Source organism: Bos taurus, chromosome 13 (assembly GCF_002263795.3).
Source record: "Bos taurus isolate L1 Dominette 01449 registration number 42190680 breed Hereford chromosome 13, ARS-UCD2.0, whole genome shotgun sequence".
NCBI classification, from domain to species: domain Eukaryota; kingdom Metazoa; phylum Chordata; class Mammalia; order Artiodactyla; family Bovidae; genus Bos; species Bos taurus.
The window spans coordinates 31,281,669-31,300,949 of record NC_037340.1 but is presented as its reverse complement, the minus strand read 5'-3'; the positions used below and the strand labels follow the sequence as shown (position 1 = coordinate 31,300,949).

At 43.0% G+C, this 19,281-nt stretch overlaps 1 protein-coding gene across 1 annotated transcript in view; it reads left to right on the top strand.

The window, feature by feature from the left end:
• Positions 1 to 19,281, top strand: part of CUBN (cubilin) — a 259,194-nt gene that overhangs the window by 234,647 nt on the left and 5,266 nt on the right. The window contains exons 60-65 of the mRNA NM_001192575.1: positions 103 to 311; positions 10,261 to 10,423; positions 10,809 to 11,014; positions 13,824 to 13,971; positions 14,878 to 15,059; positions 18,137 to 18,302. Coding sequence (NP_001179504.1) covers positions 103 to 311; positions 10,261 to 10,423; positions 10,809 to 11,014; positions 13,824 to 13,971; positions 14,878 to 15,059; positions 18,137 to 18,302 — 1,074 coding nt within the window. The remainder of the gene's footprint in view (positions 1 to 102; positions 312 to 10,260; positions 10,424 to 10,808; positions 11,015 to 13,823; positions 13,972 to 14,877; positions 15,060 to 18,136; positions 18,303 to 19,281) is intronic.

The following is a 19,281-nucleotide window of genomic DNA, read 5'->3' as shown; positions in this document are numbered from 1 at the left end:
CAGAAGACAGAAACTATATGATTTTAAAAATCCTCCACATAAAATTTAAGATTCACTTTCTTTGCTCTGCATATTGATGTGTCTTTTTTTGTTTTAACACAGGGCCTCAGCAAGGATGTGGTGGTTATCTGACAGGTTCCGACCATTCCTTTGCCTCCCCTGATTCTGATTCCAATGGGAGGTATGACAAGGGTTTAAACTGTGTGTGGTTCATCACTGCCCCCGTGAACAAAGTCATCAAACTCACCTTCCATACATTTGCTCTGGAGGCAGCAACTACTTTGCGAAGATGCATTTATGATTATGTCAAGGTAAAGCTATTGTGTTCTTTAACAAGAGTCTTCTAATCCGACTTTTTCATGATGTATTCCAGTTTATACCACACATAAAGTCCTGAAAGTTGTGAGTACTATTAATTGTTTAAATGACCTGTTCTTCGATGATTAAAGCAGCAGTCTCCAACCTTTTTGGCACCAGGGATGGGTTTCGTGGAAGACAGTTTTTCCATGGATGAGGGCAGTGGAAGATGGTTTCAGGATGATTCAAGTGCATTATATTTATTATACTAAAGCATCTGCCTGCAGTGTGGGAGACCTGGGTTCAATCCCTGGGTTGGAAAGATCCCTTGGAGAAGGAAATGGCAACCCACTCCAGTACTCTTGCCTGGAAAATTCCATGGACAGAGGAGCCTAGTAAGCTACAGTCCATGGGGTCACAAAGAGTTGGACACGACAGAGTGACTTCACTTTCTTTCTTATTTCTGTTTTGTGGCAATCTCAGGATGTTCTGCCTTGACTTTTGGGGTTAGGGTTCATGCTCCTATGTGAATCTAATCCTGCAGCCAATCTGATCAGAGGCGGAGCTCAGGTGGTGATGCAAGCCATGGGGAGCAGGTGTAAATAGAGATGAAGCTTCATTCACTTGCTCACTGCTCACCTCCTGCTATGTGGCCTGGTTCCTAACAGGCCATGGACCAGTACCGGTCCATGGCCTAAGGGTTGGGGGTCCTCTGATGTAATGAATGATACTGCAACTGCCCTATCTTCACATCAAAATAATCTCTGACAGGAATGAGTCAAAAATTTTGTGTAGCTTCTAACATTAGCTTTAAGATTCACTGTTCCTCCAAACCTTGTCAAGAGATAATTTATGGCACGATGGGTCCTCTGGAAAGACATTATCAAAGGATCTTAGGCAAAATCTAAAATAAATGACAGTGTCTATATGCAAATCATCACTCCTTCCTTCATCTATTTTTAAAGTTTGGATATTTACTTATTTAATATATTACTTTTAGATGTGAAAAATATCTTACTTCTGAAGTCCCATTAGAAGTAAATCAAGAAAGTTTTTAATATTTAAATGACTCTTTAATATTAAATCATTGTATTTATCAGGCTATATGCATTTAGATTAAAAGTGCTAAGCAGCATCAATCAATATACTCCACTACACTGTTGGGGGTAAACAGCAGGCACTATTTTTGTTCAGGAGGAGCTTAAAGTTGGTTGCACAGTTAAAGGATGATACATGCGAATCAACACCAGGTAGTTCAGGAGAGTTGATATTCAAGTACACTGGGCATAGGCTGGAAGCCATGAGCAAGTTTAAAAGGGAGGATGGTTCATGATGATTTGGTGGGAACAAGAAAGATACATAGAATGAAGAGAACCTTTATTCAAGTTGGGACAGAGGGCATTCTAGGTGAGGCAGAAAAGGCATTGAAGTTGAATGAATGAAGAGGTTGACTTTATCAGGGCAGATTATTGTTAAAGCAGAGCAAAAAATAAGACTGGATAGGTGGAGAAATACCCAGATTATAAAGGATCTAGAACATCAAGCTAGTGCATTTAGATTTTATGTAGTTGGAAATAAGAAGTGATTGCACGTTTTCCAATGAGTCATAAGATGAGAACAGTATTTAAGAAAGATGACTCAGCATTCTGAGTGGATGGTCCGGGGAGAGGCTGGAGTTAGGAGCCCAGGAAGAAATTACCTTTAAGTGAGGAGGGTGCAGAGATGGTGCTGATGACAAGCTGGATGTGAGAGAAACTTAAGTTCAAAAATCATCTTAAATTTTGCAGAAATTGGTTTTAAAAGAAAGGGGAGAAAAGTCATAGACAAAATACACATTTGAGCACTTAATTATAAGAAAGAAAGAAAAGTTGCTTAGTCATGTCTGATTCTTGGCAACCCCATGGACTGTAGCCTACCAGGCTCCTCTATCCATGGGATTTTCCAGGCAAGAGTACTGGAGTGGGTTGCCATTTCCTTCTCCAGGGGACCTTCCCGACCCAGGGATCGAACCCCGGTCTCCCACATGGTAGGCAGACGCTTTACTGTCTGAGCTACCAGGGCACTTAATTATAGACGGTCTTATATTTTCACTGTGAAAAGCACCATGCCCAGAAGACCAAAAGAATGTCAGTACTCTTAGGAGGAGGCCGTGGTTTTGCAGGAATAAGTTTAATTTGGATGATGGCAGGGCCGACAAGTGAAATTGACCAGGGGCAGAGAATGCCAGAGCTCCAGCAAGGGGGCAGTGGTATAAATAGAGAGAAGGCAGCAAAGAGAGTTTCTTAAATCAGGAGAGATGCTTCTTTGAGAGAGACAGCATGGCACTGAACAGCCAGGCTCCCGCTCAACTCCAGGAAAGGTCCAGGGTGAGACAGCTGGAAAGGACAGAAGAATCAGGAAGAGAAACAGACAAGTCACAGAAAAATGTACCAACCAGGAATAATGCAGTTATCACTGAAGTCAAGGGAGAAAAGTCTTTTACCAAGGATGGATGGTCAGTACTATTAAATTGTAAATTAGAGGCCAGGAAAGGTTAAGATAAAGAAAAACTCATTAGACTGGATGACAACCATTTAAATAAAGTATTGGGACAGAAGCCAGATCAGAAGGAATTCATGAAAGACTACAGATAACAAGAAATGTCAGATCAGGGTGAATTCTTCTTGTCTGGAATGAGACCAGAGTGGCCAGAGCAGCAATGAGCTGCTCAAGGCTGTTCAAGGCTGTTTGAGTGCTAATTTTACCAGAGGATAAATACATTTTCAGGGCAGGTAATATGGACTCAAACCCAACTTTGCCACCTGACAAATTTCCTAATGTCCCTGATTCTCATCACTCCATCTATTGAAAAACGAACAAACAAAATCACACAATTGTACCTGTCTTGCAAGACTATTTTGAGGATAAAGATAAGGTATGTTAGAGCATTTAGCACTGTGCCTGTCATATAATTTGTAAATAAATTTATTTCTTTTTTCCTCACTTTGGGTGACTCTACATGGTCACGAAGTCTGTAGAATCTCCTTTTCTTAAAATATTATGAATAATTGATTTACATATACATTATTATGAATGTAAGTACAAGGGGGATGTTTAGAATGTGGTTGTGCCAGGAGGAGGCTGACTGGATTTATTCTCAAGCTATGTTTCTATGTGTGATTTGATAATACAATTAAAAGAACTCTTGGAAGCTCCTTGACAGTCCAGTGGTTAGGACTCTGCTCTCACTGCTGAGGGCCCAGGTTCAGTCCCTGGTTGGAGAACTAACTAAGATCCCACAGGCTGTATGGGGTGGCAAAAAATTGTTTTTAAATTAAAAGAACTATTAATTTTATAGATGTTTTCAAGCTATTTAGGACAGACATAACAATATTGAAAACAAGGAGCTATTCTCTGGCTTCAATATAAAATGCCCTTTCTTTTTTAAAAGAAATTCTGTTCAGATCTACTTTTGTTTTTCTTTTTGGGAAAGCAGTTTCCCTCAATTGGCACCATTTCCAGCTTATATGAATCTGGCAGATCACAGGACAGTTCTTGGAATGTGAGGCCTGGAGGTACCTTTATTAAAGAGATTCACTGTGATAAATAGGACACTGGGCTCATTTTAGACTGTTTCTTAGAGATTCTAATCAAATCACTTTTTAGAAAAGTTAATTTAAATCTGTAGGTAGATATTTAAGTGAAAACATGCCAAATCCTTTATTCATTTGTAATTATATCATTATTGTTTTGAAAGGGTTGACTTGGAAAGTTATTAACATAACTGCAGTAGGGGACTTCCCGACAGTCCAGTGGTTAGGAATTTGGGCTTTCACCACCGAGGGCCTGGGTCATGGAACTAAGATCCTCCAAGCCACCCAGTATGGCTAAGAAAAACAACTACAACAGTAGTAGCAACAAAAAGATAACCGCAATAAGTAGAGAATTATGTATTTCACTGAGTGGTTGCTGTTGAAATTGACATCACATCCATTCCCTGAAGAGTCACATGGCATGATTATGTGTTGGGCATTGTGCCTGGCACTTGAGGTATGAGAATCAAAGATAAGCTTCAATCATGGAGCTGTAAGTGGATGAGACGGATAACATGGCAAAGCCAATACATGTGATAAACACAGAAAAATAGAGCAAAACACCAAAGTATGAGTGCTGTCACTCCAGGGTTCAGAAAGACATTCTAGATGGGATGGATGAGCTGAATTTCAGATAAACAGCACAAAAGCAAGCTTTCAGTGGGTGATTGGTTACCACAGAGAAGTGGGTGAAGAGGGGAAGCAAGCCGCATGATGTATACCCCGCTTCTGAACACCAGCCTATTCATCAGTTAAGTCATTCCTTTGTGGAGACCAGTGAGTCAAACAGCAAAGAGGACTCAGTTTTGTGACCATAACTGACATTCCTTTGCTAGGAAACATGAAACAGGAAAAGGAGGGGCTTCTTTCTAACACTGCCCAGCTTCTTCTCAATGCAGTCAGTGCCCCTTGGAATAACCAGTATTGTCTAATGATCCTTTGACCATCTGAAGTGAAAGCTCATCTGTGCCATAGCCTAGCCACATATAATTTCAATTTACAATTATGCTAAAGGCTTTGAAAAGGAGAAATAAAAGGAAAACCCATAAAATAGTGTGTATATCAACATGTAAATGCTCTGATGTGACTATGCTAAGTCACTTGATTAAGTACTAAAATCCTGGAATCATGACAAATGCATACATAGAAATGTGGACTGGTATGAGTACATAGGCTCTATTTGCAACTTAAAAGATAATGGCAGTACCCATCCACAATATGAATTTCCAAAATTCAAATCAAATAGTTCCAGATAAAACAAACTATAGTCTTCCCTCAACTTATATAATAATTGCCTTCTTGGAAATTTGGTTCTTACTAAAGTAGTGCAAAATATTTTTGTGTTTATATACAGAATGAGCTTAGGTTCTGGGACCAAATGATTTTAAACAGTTTTCTTACACACGTATCTGGCAGGACATTCATAGGTATGTGGGATATATTGCATATCTGTCCTGTGAATTTTGTTGGAATTCTGCAGTGTGGCTTCTAAACACTAAGTACCAGTTTCAGCCTCAGACTACTATGATGAGCCAAGAACACCACACTTTTGCAAAACACTTCCTAGATGATACCGTTCTCACGGAAAACCTTTGTCTTAACCCACTAGGCTCAACCATCATTCTGTGATCAGCCATGGGAGGAGGGGGCTGTCCAGTTTTGGGGAGAAGGTCAGTAATTGGGCGTCAGGTCTTCATCCTTATAAGATAGCACCTACTATCCATTTACTCATTCAATGAATGTTAATTTGAGTACTTACTATATTCCCAACACCGCCATAAGCACTGGAAAAGAGCCTGAAATTACATAATAATCATATTAATAATATTATTGATTTTATATAACAATACTACTTTTGTTGTTATATTAAAAACTCCTGCATTTAGAGCTGATTCTCTTCATTGCTCCTTTGCAAGCTCTTCTAGAGCTTGGACCAAGCTCTAGAACCAGGGCACAGAGCACCAAGCCTGGCACATAGCACCGAGAATAGAAACACTTGCTGGTATGAACATGATTTTATACAGGCAGCGATGGTTATAATAAAAACCTAGAACCACTAGGACCAAGATAACATTTTCCCCAAAAGATTCTATAAAGTATCCGAGTTCAACCCCAAACCTAAAAATTTACTCTCATTCTCATTCCAAATTATACCTAGGCCTGTTGTCCAGCAGACTCTGTCAGAAGTTTCACAGTAAGATCAAAGAATTCATGAAGATACTCTGAGATGCTACATAGTCTTCAAATAAGACTATTAAAATTCTCTTGTTATCACATTCCCAGGAAAATGTTCAAAGATAAAGTCCTAAAGAAACTGATGTCTAAAATTATGAAAGAGAAAATGAAAGTGTTAATTGTTCAGTTCAATGTGTCCAACTTTTTGGGACCCCATGGACTGTAGCCCACCAGGCTCCTCTGTCCATGGAATTCTCCAGGCAAGAATACCGGAGTGGGTTGCCATTCCCTTCTCCAGGGGATCTTCTTGACCCAAGGATCACCAGGGAAAATTACAGAGTTAAATTTAAAAAGAATTAAAGCCCAATATCAAAACCTCTTGCCCTCATGCATTAAAAATTCATATAAGTTAAAATTCCCAAATTTCCTTTCCTACTTTCTTTAGCTGCTCCAATCAGGGAGGATCTGGCAGTAGCTATCATCAGAAGTTATCTTCCACCAGATTATTTCTGCAGTTCCTTCAGGGTCTTAAATAGATTCTAACCTGCACCACTGTTAAAGAGGTTTAAAAGCTGAGAAAACATGGAATTCCTCTCAGCGCTTTTCTCCGTCCACAAGACTTAGAACTTAATTCAAGCTTCAGGTTTAGGCGGTATGGCAGTGACGTGTGCTCCCAGAATGCACCACACAGCTGCTGGTGATGGTGTGGGGCCTCAGGGCGGTCCTCAGGACGCCATTGCTGGCCTCGTCCGATGGTGCACTTCCTGCAAGCCTCTACAGAGCCGCCCTGCTAAGTTTACAGTGGAGACGTGGCGTCGTCAGGGAAAAAACCCTGGCCTGGCCTACACAGGAGTCCAGAGCCTCTATCATCTGTCCTATTTCAGCTCCATTAGGAGAAATCTTACTGTGGCAGTGAGTGAAGTAATGCGAACACCAGCTCGAGGCTGGGCATGGTTATACAGTAAGTCCTCTACATGCTGCTGCTGCTGCTAAGTCGCCTCAGTCGTGTCCAACTCTGTGTGACCCCAGAGACGGCAGCCCATAAGGCTCCCTCGTCCCTGGAATCTCCAGGCAAGAACACTGGAGTGGGTTGCCATTTCCTTCTCCGATGCATGAAAGTGAAAATTGAAAGTGAAGTTGTTCAGTCTTATCCGACTCTTAGCGACCCCATTGACTGAAGCCCACCAGGCTCCTCCATCTATGGGATTTTCCAGGCAAGAGTACTAGAGTGGGGTGCCATTGCCTTCTCCGAAGTCCTGTACATACGAACCTTCAAATTGTGAGCTTTCAAAGATGAGTCTGTGTGTGCCAGCCCCTGTATGCCAGCTGTTATACTATATAAACCTCATACAGTACCAAACTATATAGCTGCTTGTGTTAATTGGGTACCTAGGCAAACTTTGTTGGACTTAACGAACAAATTGGTCATAACAGACGCACTCTTGGAATGGAACTCATTTGTATATTGGGGACTTACTGTAATTTCTTTCCATCACTTCGCCCACTTATCCATTTAAAACCCAAATCAGATCTTACAACTCCTGTAGGAGATACAAGGCCCTTCGCATGAAGCATATGAAGCATCGGCCTTGTCCCAGTGAACTCCCTGGCCCCACACCTGTTCTCTCACCTCAGGCTGGTGGGCCACAGGGCAGGGAGGTGTTGAAACAGGTCAGGCCTTCTGTCCTTCTGTGGCCACACCTGGATGCATCTGCCTGGGGTACCCTTCCTGTTGTCTCGGTCTGGAAGGCCTCTACTCACAGTTGAGGCGTCTGTATGGGGTCTGTCCTGACTCAATTGTATGAGTTCCCCTCATACACTGAACTCTTCTGCTATAGCACTCTTTTTTCTCTATTTTATGTATAACTCACACACACGTATATTTAATTTATGAACCTCTTCTCATTAATCTCTGAGTCAAATTAGTGTCTTAAAGGTATGGGAAGTGCTTATGCATCCTTGTATAGACAGGACCTAGCTTGGAGGCCTGATACACAGCACCAGGAATAAAAACGCTTGTTGATATGAACATGATTTTATACAGGCAGCGATGGTTATAATAAAAACCTAACTTGTTTACCAGAACAAGTACACTGCCTAAAACTTGGCAAATCTGCTCTTCTGTAAAATGAGGGGATTAGATAACTCAGCCCCTCAGTCTCTTTCGGCTTTAAAATCTTACTAAAATTTTATTAAAATCATGTTCAAGGAGAGACACAGTGCCATCTAGTGGGAAATTTATTTTTGTGTTTATTTTGACAAGACTGTTTTTAACCATTTCTGTTTGATGTATTCCCAGCATTTTAAAATAATGTCAGGGATCATGGCGATGCTGAGGCTTAACAACACACCATGGTTCTGTTCTCAGTTCCATGTTTGGATCCACACAGATATTTGTTTTAGCAGTGCAATAGGGATTGCTCAGATGGAGAACACTTTGTCTTCTAGTGACGTGTTTGAGAAAATACAAGCACTCACTATTTCAACACATGCTGAAGGGCATTTGCTGAAGGCGCCTTTGCCTGGGGGTTGTTCTGGATGCTGGTGACATACAGGGAATAGTCAGAGGTCCCCTCGCCCACCCACAGGTTTATATGCTTTAATGGGGGAGAGACCAGAAGAAGTAAATAAGCAATAAACAAGGTAGGTCTTGGTTATAGTTAGAGAAGAGAACAGGAAGATACTGGGGGAGTGCCCACTAGGTAGAGTTGGGCTCTGAGGGGGTGGCATCTGAGCGGAGACCCTATGATGAGGAGTGGGCCATCCAAGGGCTGAGGAGAGAGCTCCTGGCAAGAGGAGCAGCTCAGAGAGATTTGCCAGGGGATGGAGGAGTTACAGGGAGACCTGGGTTCAATTCCTGGGTTGGGAGATCCCTGGACTCCAATATTCCTGCCTGGAGAATCCCCATGGACAGAGGAGCCTGGGGGGCTACAGTCCTCCATAGGGTCACAAGGAGTCTCGGACACAACTGAATGACTAAGCACAGCACACCTCAGAGGAGTGGGCAAGTGTGAAGAGCAGCCCAGGCCAGACAAGAGCAGGCTTGCAGACCATGCTAAAGAGGGTGAGTATAACTGAAGAGGCAATGAGATCCCCAGGGACATTGCAGGCCAAGCAGGATCTTTGCCTGTTCTAAGCTTACAGATGTTCAGGCAGCTTGGGGGAGAATGCTCTGTGGAGTCAGGGCTATGAGAAATGTTATAACAGCACAGGTGAGAGGGACCACTGTGGGGACACCGGAAATGGAGCCCTTGGGACAGAGGATGAAGGTGGAGCAGAATCGATGGCGGTTCAGAAGAAGGCACGGCAGTCGAGGATGGCTGAGGTGCTAGGCTTGAGCCATCAACTGACGCAAAGATGACTTGGGGGTGCTTCCCTGTGGTCCAGGGGTTAAGACTTCACCCTCCAGTGCAGGCGGTGCAGGTTAGATCCCTGGTGGGGAAACTAAGACCTCACATGGGGAGGGGAGTGGTCAGGGAAGTCGACTGAGTCAGTGATGTTTGAGTCAAGACCTAAAAGAACAGAGGGGAATGAAACCACGGGAATAAACAGGAGAACATTCCAGGCAAAGGAAACAGCAGATACAACAGCGAGGATGGCGGAGCACCTGTTTCACTCCAGGAGCAGAGCAAACAAAGTGGAGGCCATTAAGAGTTCAGCTGGGGAAGTCCAGGAGTAGGAGTGGGAGCAGGTTCTATCAGGCCTCGGAGGCCCTAGTCATGGCTTTGAGTGGGTGGGGAGGGCTTAGGAGAGTTCTTAGCGGAGCAGCAACCTGGTCTGACTAACACTTAAACTGTATCCTCTGGCTGGTGTGTTGAGAACGGACTGTAGAGGGTCAAGAGTAGGACCGGGGGCATCCGTGGGAAGATGTGATGAGAATCAGGCAAGAGGTCGCGATGGCTTGGACCTGCGCTGTTAGGGAGGACAGAGGTGAAGGTGGTGATGGGTTTGTGGCTCTAATGACACATTATTTTTTAAATCAAATATGACTTTCCCAATGAGAAAAAAATTTTAGGCCATTATACTAGAATTTTACTGAAAATCATTATAGCGTAATTGATTCGATAACAATTCAGTTCCTAAATTAAAACCAGCATTAAGAACATTAGTGTAAGATTCTTAACTATGACCTCTTGTAACTTCATGTGCATTTTAGTGTAAAATATGCAACTTCTTTGTGACTAATGGATAACTAATGAGCTGTTTTTCTTTTCAGTTATATGATGGGGACAGTGAAAATGCCAACTTGGCTGGAACATTCTGTGGTTCCACCGTACCTGCCCCCTTTATCTCTTCTGGAAACTTCCTTACAGTTCAATTTGTCAGTGACTTGAGTTTAGAAAGAGAAGGATTTAATGCTACATATACCATCATGGACAGTGAGTAAACTGAGACATTTTTACATGTTATGAAACACATGTGTATTTATGCACTCAAAATAATGACATGATTATATCTATACTCAGTTAATTACTAACCTCAATGTTAATTACTAACCTCAATGTTAATTACTAACCTCAATGTTAATTACTATCTACGCGCAATGTCGGTTACTAAACACCCTATTAATTACTTTGTGTTTAATCCATGGTACAAATTTGGTACAATTCTTAGTCAAGAATGTATAATGTAAATCCTTCCTAGAATGATATAAACACAGCTCCTTTGGGTTGGAAGAACAAAGAAAATAGAATTTTAAATATTATATGTGTGATGAGTTACAAGTAAAATGTCTTCTAAGTTGTTTCTTATTTCCCATCTCAGTGCCTTGTGGTGGAACATTTAATGCAACTCGGACCCCACAAAGTATTTCGTCACCCAATTCATCAGACCCAGATGTCCCCCTTGCCACCTGTACTTGGGTCATTGAAGCTCCCCTGCATCAGCAGGTCGAGATAACTGTGTGGGCATTTCAGCTGCACTCTCAAGACTGCAACCAGAACTACTTAGAGTTTCAGGACCCACCGGAGGTAACAATTGTATGAATGACAGAAACATCTATAACCTTTTCATCAGAGTTTGCAGAACACTTGAAGTACTGAGGGCATGACTGGATAAGTTCTCAAAGTTACTTCCAGCCTAATGTGCTTTTTAGCCTTTTATGACACCCCCTATTTATAGGCATTAAGAAACCTGCACTTGGTCTGTAGGTCATGTGCCTATTTAACATCTGGGTGTCTTGGCAAAAGTGCCTGGCCCTGAAGTAGAGAACAGACTGTGGCCACGGAGAGGGAAGGAGAGGGCGGGATGAACTGGGAGGGTGGCACTGGCATATCTACAGCACCATGTGTGAAGTAGCTAGTGGGAAGCTGGTGCACAGCACAGGGAGCCCAGCTCCGTGCTCCGTGATGACCTGGAGGGGCGGGATAGGGGAGTGGGAGGGAGGCTCAAGAAGGCAGGGACATATGTATGCTCATGGCTGATTCACATTGTTGACCTGGAGAAGGAAATGGCAACCCACTGCAGTATTCTTGCCTGGAGAATTCCATGGACAGAGGAGCCTGCGGGCTATAGTCCATGGGGTCGCAAAGGGTAGGACACGACTGAGCTAGTAACATGCACGCACACACTGTTGTACAGCAGAAACCAACACATCATTGCAAAGCAATTATCGTCCAATTAAAAATAAACTAAAACAAAATAAAACAGAAAAGTGCCTACTCTTGTGCCCCATCCTCAGAGACTGATTCCCCTATTAACCTGAATTTTTAAAAACTTTTCATTTTGTATTGGAGTACGGCTGATTAACAAGGATGTGATAGTTTCAGGCCATTAACCGGAGTTTTTGATGTGTGTCTCTGGCATTCTGCCTGCAGTGCTCCAAGCAGAAGCTTGTCTGTAGTCAGCGGGATCTGTGTGTAGAACAAAGTGGAGGGTTTGGTTAAGAAGCCATTTGGTACCAGTCTAAGGGGACTATATTCATGGTTTAAAAAACAGAGAAAAGTTGTTTTGTTTTTTTAAAAAATGGATCAGTCTGAATTGCTCATGGGGTAAGATGTTGAAGAGATTGTTGACCATAAAAGTGTGATGGTCACAGAATACCTGAGGATTTGGGCATCAACATCATGTGATTGACTAATTGTCTGTGAGTATGGTTTCAGTGTGTCTGCCCTCTGATGCCCTCTTGCAACACCTACCGTCTTACTTGGGTTTCTCTTACCTTGGACAAGGGGTATCTCTTCAGGGCTGCTCCAGCGAAGTGCAGCCACTGCTCCTTACCTTGGACGAGGGGTATCTCCTCACCGCCGTCCCTTCTGACCTTGAACGTGGAATAGCTCCTCTAGGCCCTCCTGCGCCCGCGCAGCCACCACTCCTTGGAGGTGGGGTTGCTCCTCTCGGCCGCCTCCCCTGGCTTTGGACGTGGGGTAGCTCCTCCCGGCTGCCGCCCCTGACCTTGGACACGGGGTAGCTCCTCTTGGCCGTTCCTGCGCCGTTGCAGCCTGGCACTCTCAGCCACTGCCCCTGACCTAGTGAAGAGGAACTAAAAAGCCTCTTGATGAAGGTGAAAGAGGAGAGTGAAAAAATTGGCTTAAAATTCAATATTCAGAAAACGAAGATCATGGCATCTGGTCCCATCACTTCATGGGAAATAGATGGGGAAACAGTGGAAACAGTGTCAGATTTTATTTTTGGGGGCTCCAAAATCATTGCAGATGGTGACTGCAGCCATGAAATTAAAAGACACTTACTCCTTGGAAGAAAAGTTATGACCAACCTAGATAGCATATTGAAAAGCAGAGACATTACTTTGCCAACAAAGGTCCATCTAGTCAAGGCTATGGTTTTTCCTGTGGTCGTGTATGGATGTGAGAGTTGGACTGTGAAGAAAGCTGAGTGCCGAAGAATTGATGCTTTTGAAGTGTGGTGTTGGAGAGGACTTGTGAGAGTCCCTTGGACTGCAAGGAGATCCAACCAGTCCATTCTGAAGGAGATCAGCCCTGGGATTTCTTTGGAAGGAATGATGCTAAAGCTGAAACTCCAGTACTTTGTCCACCTCATGCGAAGAGTTGACTCATTGGAAAAGACTCTGATGCTGGGAGGGATTGGGAGCAGGAGGAGAAGGGGACAACTGAGGATGAGATGGCTGGATGGCATCACTGACTTGATGGATGTGAGTCTGAGTGAACTCCGGGAGTTGGTGATGGACAGGGAGGCCTGGCATGCTGCGATTCATGGGGTCGCAAAGAGTTGGACACAACTGAGCGACTGAACTGAACTGATCATGTTATTAGGTGGTTTACATAAAAAGAATGATGGGATTAGAGTGTAGGAATCCTGAACTGAGGATGCTGCCTGGTGGAGGCACCTGGGAATACGTGGAATGTTTCGCTGCAGTTTGAGGAGCAACTCATACAGTGCAAGTTTGCTAAAGGGTGGTGAGAGAGGGCCAGGAACAGTGTTGGTTAGCCGTAGGGGCTTCCGAACAACGGAGATGCCCCAGGTGAACTGTAGTGAGCTCCAGCCGCCTGGCTGAGCTCTGACAACAGCCTAGCCCTTAGAGAGGACTTGGAGTGAGGGGGATGGTCCTGTTTTCAATAGGCAGGGGGCTGCCCTGTGGTTTCAGCAGAAACCTCTCCACTTCTCACCCAGCCCTCAGATGTGAGACATCTGTCAATTCCATGGCCAAGGTGACATCTTACTGCAGAGTGCTTTAAACTCTATAATTGGTCTCCATGGTTAAATATTTAAACTGTATTTTTATGTGCAGTTTAATTTCTGCTGTGGCCTATTCTCTTTTGAAACTAAACCTGCTGACCCTTGGCTTCCATTCCATTTCAGAGTAATGGAAACCCAGGAATTCGCTTCTGCGGTGGAAATGTGTCAGCCGTGCCCACGTTTTACTCCTCCACGAGCACCGCAGTCATCGTTTTCAAATCAGAAGTTTTCAGTATTAACTCTAGAGTGGGTTTTACCTATAAGATTGCAGGTGAGCTTGGGGATTTAATCTTTTATTCAGAAAAACTGCCATTATTACAATTACTGCTAGAGTTGACTCCTGTGAATAAATTAAGGTTTGTTGACACAAACCATACCCACGTGAAGTAAGACTTTACCAGAAGCCTTGCCCCATTTAGTAGATGACTAAAGCTGGCTTCTGAAGAGTTAAAGCAAATGAAATACTAATTAAAATGTTGAGAATGCAGGATATTAAGTTCATATTGTTAATTAAAACTATATACCAGTTACTATGTTAATTATGCTCTTAACCACATAGAGAAATCACTATGTATTAGAAAACTACTTTGGAAAAACCAAGGAGCCTTGAAAGAGTTACTTGTTCACTGTCACCGAGAAATGGATTTCCAGAGAACACTGTATGTAATGTTCGTTTCAAGCTTGATTAAAACCAAAGCTGCCTTTGATTAAAACAAACAAAAACACTCAGGGTGTTTTTACCAAAAATGGTCAAAAGCTATATCAGTTGTATCAGAATGAACAATTCATCAAAGTATTTGAGGAAACATCCTCAGACAAAACTCTGTCTTGGAGGTAGAGTCTGTATGTCCAGAGTCTAAATGTCAGCCAGCTCCACCTCCGGATCATCAGAAAAGTGCAGAGAGTGCTAGAATGTTCATCTTCACAGGAGAGTCTTCACATTTCACATCTCACACTAGGATGTTTTGTGTTAAGACACTGCATTGCGTTTGCCCGGCACACTGTCCACCTCAGGTCTTGGGATCTCAGTCATCTCAGAGGTAAATGGAGGGGCTAGATTAGCTTTTTTCTGAAGTTTGCTCCGATTTAATAATTTTCTTGAATTACTCCTGTCAAGTTGAAGGAGAACTAACTATTGGGATGCATACATTAATTAAGATACTGTCTTTCCTCTAAGATTGCAATCGAGAATATAAGAAGGCATTTGGCAACCTACGGAGTCCTGGCTGGCCAAGTGACTACGCCAGCAACGTGGACTGCACAACCGTGCTCACAGCCCCCGACAACCACACCATCTCCCTCTTCTTTCACTCATTTGGCATCGAGGACTCAAGTGGCTGCACCCATGACTTCTTGGAGGTAACACGCGGCTGAATATCATGTAAATGAACTATGTAAAAGATGCTGGATCCCTAAAGATTTGTCACCTTTTCCTCTGCTACTGCTAATCATATTCCTTCCTCATTTCATTAAATTGTTCATCATCCCTTCATCCCCTAGATACCAACCATCTCCAAGATCCAGACATGGGAAATCCAGGAGAGAACAAGACACAGTCAGGGTTCCCCAGGGGCTCACAATCCATGGGAAAGACAAGACAGGAAGTAGTCTGCTCTTGTTGACCAACAGCCAGCAAGGTTAGGGGCACTTAACCCACCTGGGGACAGAGAAGGCATCTTGAAGGCACTGATATGTGGCTTGAGACTGGAAGGACCAGAGGAAGGTCAAGTGCAAAGTGCTAATTTTGGAGATGGAAGATATGTCTGACTTTAATAAGAAATGATACTAAATAGTTTACCTGATTTAGCTGATGGCCACAGTATGTTCGGGGCATCTTCAGTGTTCTCTACGGAGAGTGTCTCCTTGACCACCTGTTTGGCAGACACAAGAGGAGCGCTTTGTTTCTTCCTCCTCCTCTGAAGCACCTTTGCTCTTTGCCTGTCCTCCCCCACCACCCTACCCTCCTTCCCCCCAAACACACTGAGAGAGAACCCTCCCTTGTCTGGAGCTTAGCACCTATATTTTGCTATAAAAACCGCAGCGTTCTCTCCCGTGTCCTTTGCAGACTCTTTTGGAAATGTATTCATTCTTAGGAAGTAAACTGAGTTGCTGAGTAAGTCTCAGACGTACAAAGATGCTGAATCCCTCTGTGAATTGAATTCACACCTAAATCTTAATCCGAGAGTCCCTAAGTTGGCTGTGTTTCATGTACATGCGAATCTCTGGCAAGGTTTCCAAAAAGTTGGTTTGTTCCCCTAGACCTGTTATGGAGTTTTATTATCCTGGAAAGCGCCCCCCACCATAGAATTCATCTAAGTCCTTGGTTAATGACTATGCTCAACCTAGAGTGTAAAAGTTCTCAGAGGAAGCATATGCCTTTTCATGGGGAACCTTAGCCATGGTAGAAACTGGGAGGACATGGATGTAGCAGGGAGGAGATGAGAGAAGGACAGTCTTGTTGGCATCAATCAGGTTATTAAACTCAGCCCTACGTACGTACCCACCATGGAGGCTGAACAGTTCCATGGAGCATAAAGCAGAAGTGAGAGGTGGAGAGAGACACAGAAAAAAGACAAACCATCCAGACAGTTCAGAGTCACAGTGCAGCTACTCCTGGTTCACATCAAGCCCGAGTTGCCCGTTAGTGACTAGCGTGAACTCTGCTATTTGCCTCTGGATGCTGGGAAGCAAGGGCGACTCTCTAGCCGCCAAGCCTTAACCCATAGAAACGGGTCTGAAACTTCCCATCCAATAAGCAAAGACAGGAAACGGCAGCTCAGGCCTGCAAAGCCCAGCTGTTTCTGGTTTTCAGTGGGAAGATTCTGGCACGGTTTACTGCAGCCTCAGCATTCCGTTCATGTTAACGATGATAAGAATGGAAATTTATCAATGAGGATTCTGAATGTATTATACCCCTTGAAGGCCAAGCTCTCGACCCCATTTGAAATCTGCCTTTGCCTTCAGCAACCCTTTCAGGCTCATCTGCACTCCCAGAGATGCTCTCTGCTCTCCTGTCCCATTCCTCCTGTGCAGAGAGAAATGAAAAGGACGATTCATTGGCATATTCCGTGAGAATGAATATCCCGCTCCTTCTCTTAGAGCATCAACTTTCTAAAGAGGATCCAGAGGAAAAAGACCCATGTCCAGACTGGAGTAGGGCAGTTGGACTTCTGTCTGCTGACTGTGAACCGGCTGCTCCACCCACAGCAAGGCTACTTTGTATAAACACTTAGCAGAATAATCCAGAAAGGCATTTTTCTCTCCTGCTGGCTACTCTATAGACCTAAAAGGAATCTCTCCAGGGACTCCTCTCGTGGTCTAGTGGTTAGGACAGTGCTTTCACTGCTGGGGCCCAGGTTCGATCCCTGGTCGGGGAAGTAAGATCCCCCACAAGTCTTGTGGTAAAACAAACAAACAAAAAGTCAGGGTGGGGGATATCTCCTGAGCAACACAACCTGACCAGACTACCTACCACACCTCTGAAGATATTCTGTGACTTAAGACAACCAACAATTAACCACATGTTAAACTATGGGAATATAAAGGGAACAGAGGCACTTTCAGGATTTTAAATACAGGTATCAACTCAATAAAGTCAGCATCCCTCCAGGAGGGGCTGGATCCAGCCCAAACTCCTGAATCACGTGTGTTCATAGCCCTCAAGAGTCCTCCTCCAATTGGGGCTGATTGTGAATGTGTAGCGGGATCCAGGCTGGAGGGCAGAATTTGATTGAATTCGCCATGTGGTTACCACAGGCACAGGACAGCTCGTTTCCTGTTTTCATGTGTGTCTACACCATGCAATGATTTTCTCTTTTAGAAATCTATTCAGCTTCACAGTGTTTTTTTTTAAATATATCTAAACAGTCAGAAATTTTATAGATTGTTTTAATTATGTCCTTTTCCCGTATAGAAATTCATTTTGTTTTGACTTTATCACACTTTGTATGTTGTTTTTTCATGGTCCCGTTATAGTCAACCCATTTTTAAGGAGAGATAAAAGCATAACTGCAGTATGATGAATAGACTACCACAGAGTTAACTGGAAATGATGCAGATATTTTTCTCCCCGCATCTTTTTAAAGTTCACTTTAACTACATTCTTTGAAGCATCTCCCCAAGAACAAAGATATAACTAGTTTGTTATACAGCAATCAACTAGTTGACTTTATCAGCAGAAACATGCCTCCGTGTTTTAACTGCTGGAGATGAATACATATTTCTGAATCCAAGTGTAAATAGTTTTTGATCTACAAATTTCATGTTTCTCTCCTTTGCAAATGAAAGTGCCATCTGAGTGTAAATGTATATAAAAAGACAAAGTTTTTCTCAAAAAAGTTATTCAAATAGTCTCATGTCTTAATGTAGAGCAATGATAGATCAGAAAAGAAGGTACTATATGTCTAAGTGTCATCATTAATGGTGCATTTTTAAAGGTCAGAAACGGAAGTGAGAGCAGTTCGCCATTACTGGGCACATATTGTGGGACTCTGCTGCCAAATCCCATTTTCTCCCAGAGTCATGAACTATACCTTCGATTTAAGAGTGATGGTGCAACTTCTGGTCGTGGATATGAAATTATCTGGACCTCTTCACCCTCCGGTAAGACACTGGCACTTTGTCAGGGCAAGTGATGCAGCCGAGAAAAACATACAGTGTCTCATAGAAAAGACAGTTAAAGGGACCTCATCTTTCTCCCCAATCTGTGTACTTGATCATTTTCTGTTAAAAAATAGAGATTTTTTTTAATGATGAAATTATAGATTTTAAAAATTCTACTTGTATTTATTATTTCTCTAAAGAATATATATCTACATATGAGGCACAGATAAGGTATAAAGATTTTGTAATTAGTTTATACATTTTGATTTTGTCATATTTTAAAAAATTTTTATGTATTTATTCATTTATTTTTGACTGTGCTGGGTATTTGTTCCTAAGAGGGCTTTTCTCTAGTTGTGGAGAGCGGAGGCTACTCTTCGCTGCGGTGTGTGGGCTTCTCGTTGGGGTGCTTTCTCTTGTTGTGAAGCGTGGGCTCTAGGGTGCAGGCTTCAGTAGTTGTGGTAGGTGGGCTCAGTAGCTGAAGCTCCTGGGCTCTAGAGCACAGGTTCAATCATTGTGGTGCATGGGCTTAGTTGCTTCAAGGCATGTGGGATTTCCCAGACCAGGGAGTGAACCGGTGTCTCCTACACTGGCAGGCAGATTCTTTACCACTGAGGCACCAGGGAAGCCGATTTTGTCATATTTTTAACTTTCGGTTTGATCATCAAGGTGTACTTCTCTGAAAATTAAATAAAAGTTTGCCAAAAAGTTACAAACACATCCTTGAGTACATCTAAGCAGCTGTGTTCCTTGGAGGCCCTCTCATTTCTGAATAGTCCTGGAGATTAATGGCTCTTGCAGGGCAGTAAGCACCTTCCTGCAGTTTGGGTTGGCTGTTTACTGATGAGTGAAGGAAATTTAAGTCATGTCAATACATTTAACTCAAGAAAGAAGGAATACTTTTATGAAATGTCCCTGAAAATATCTAAAAGCTTTCAAAATAAGAATGTGGAAACGATTCATTTAAATATCCCGAGTG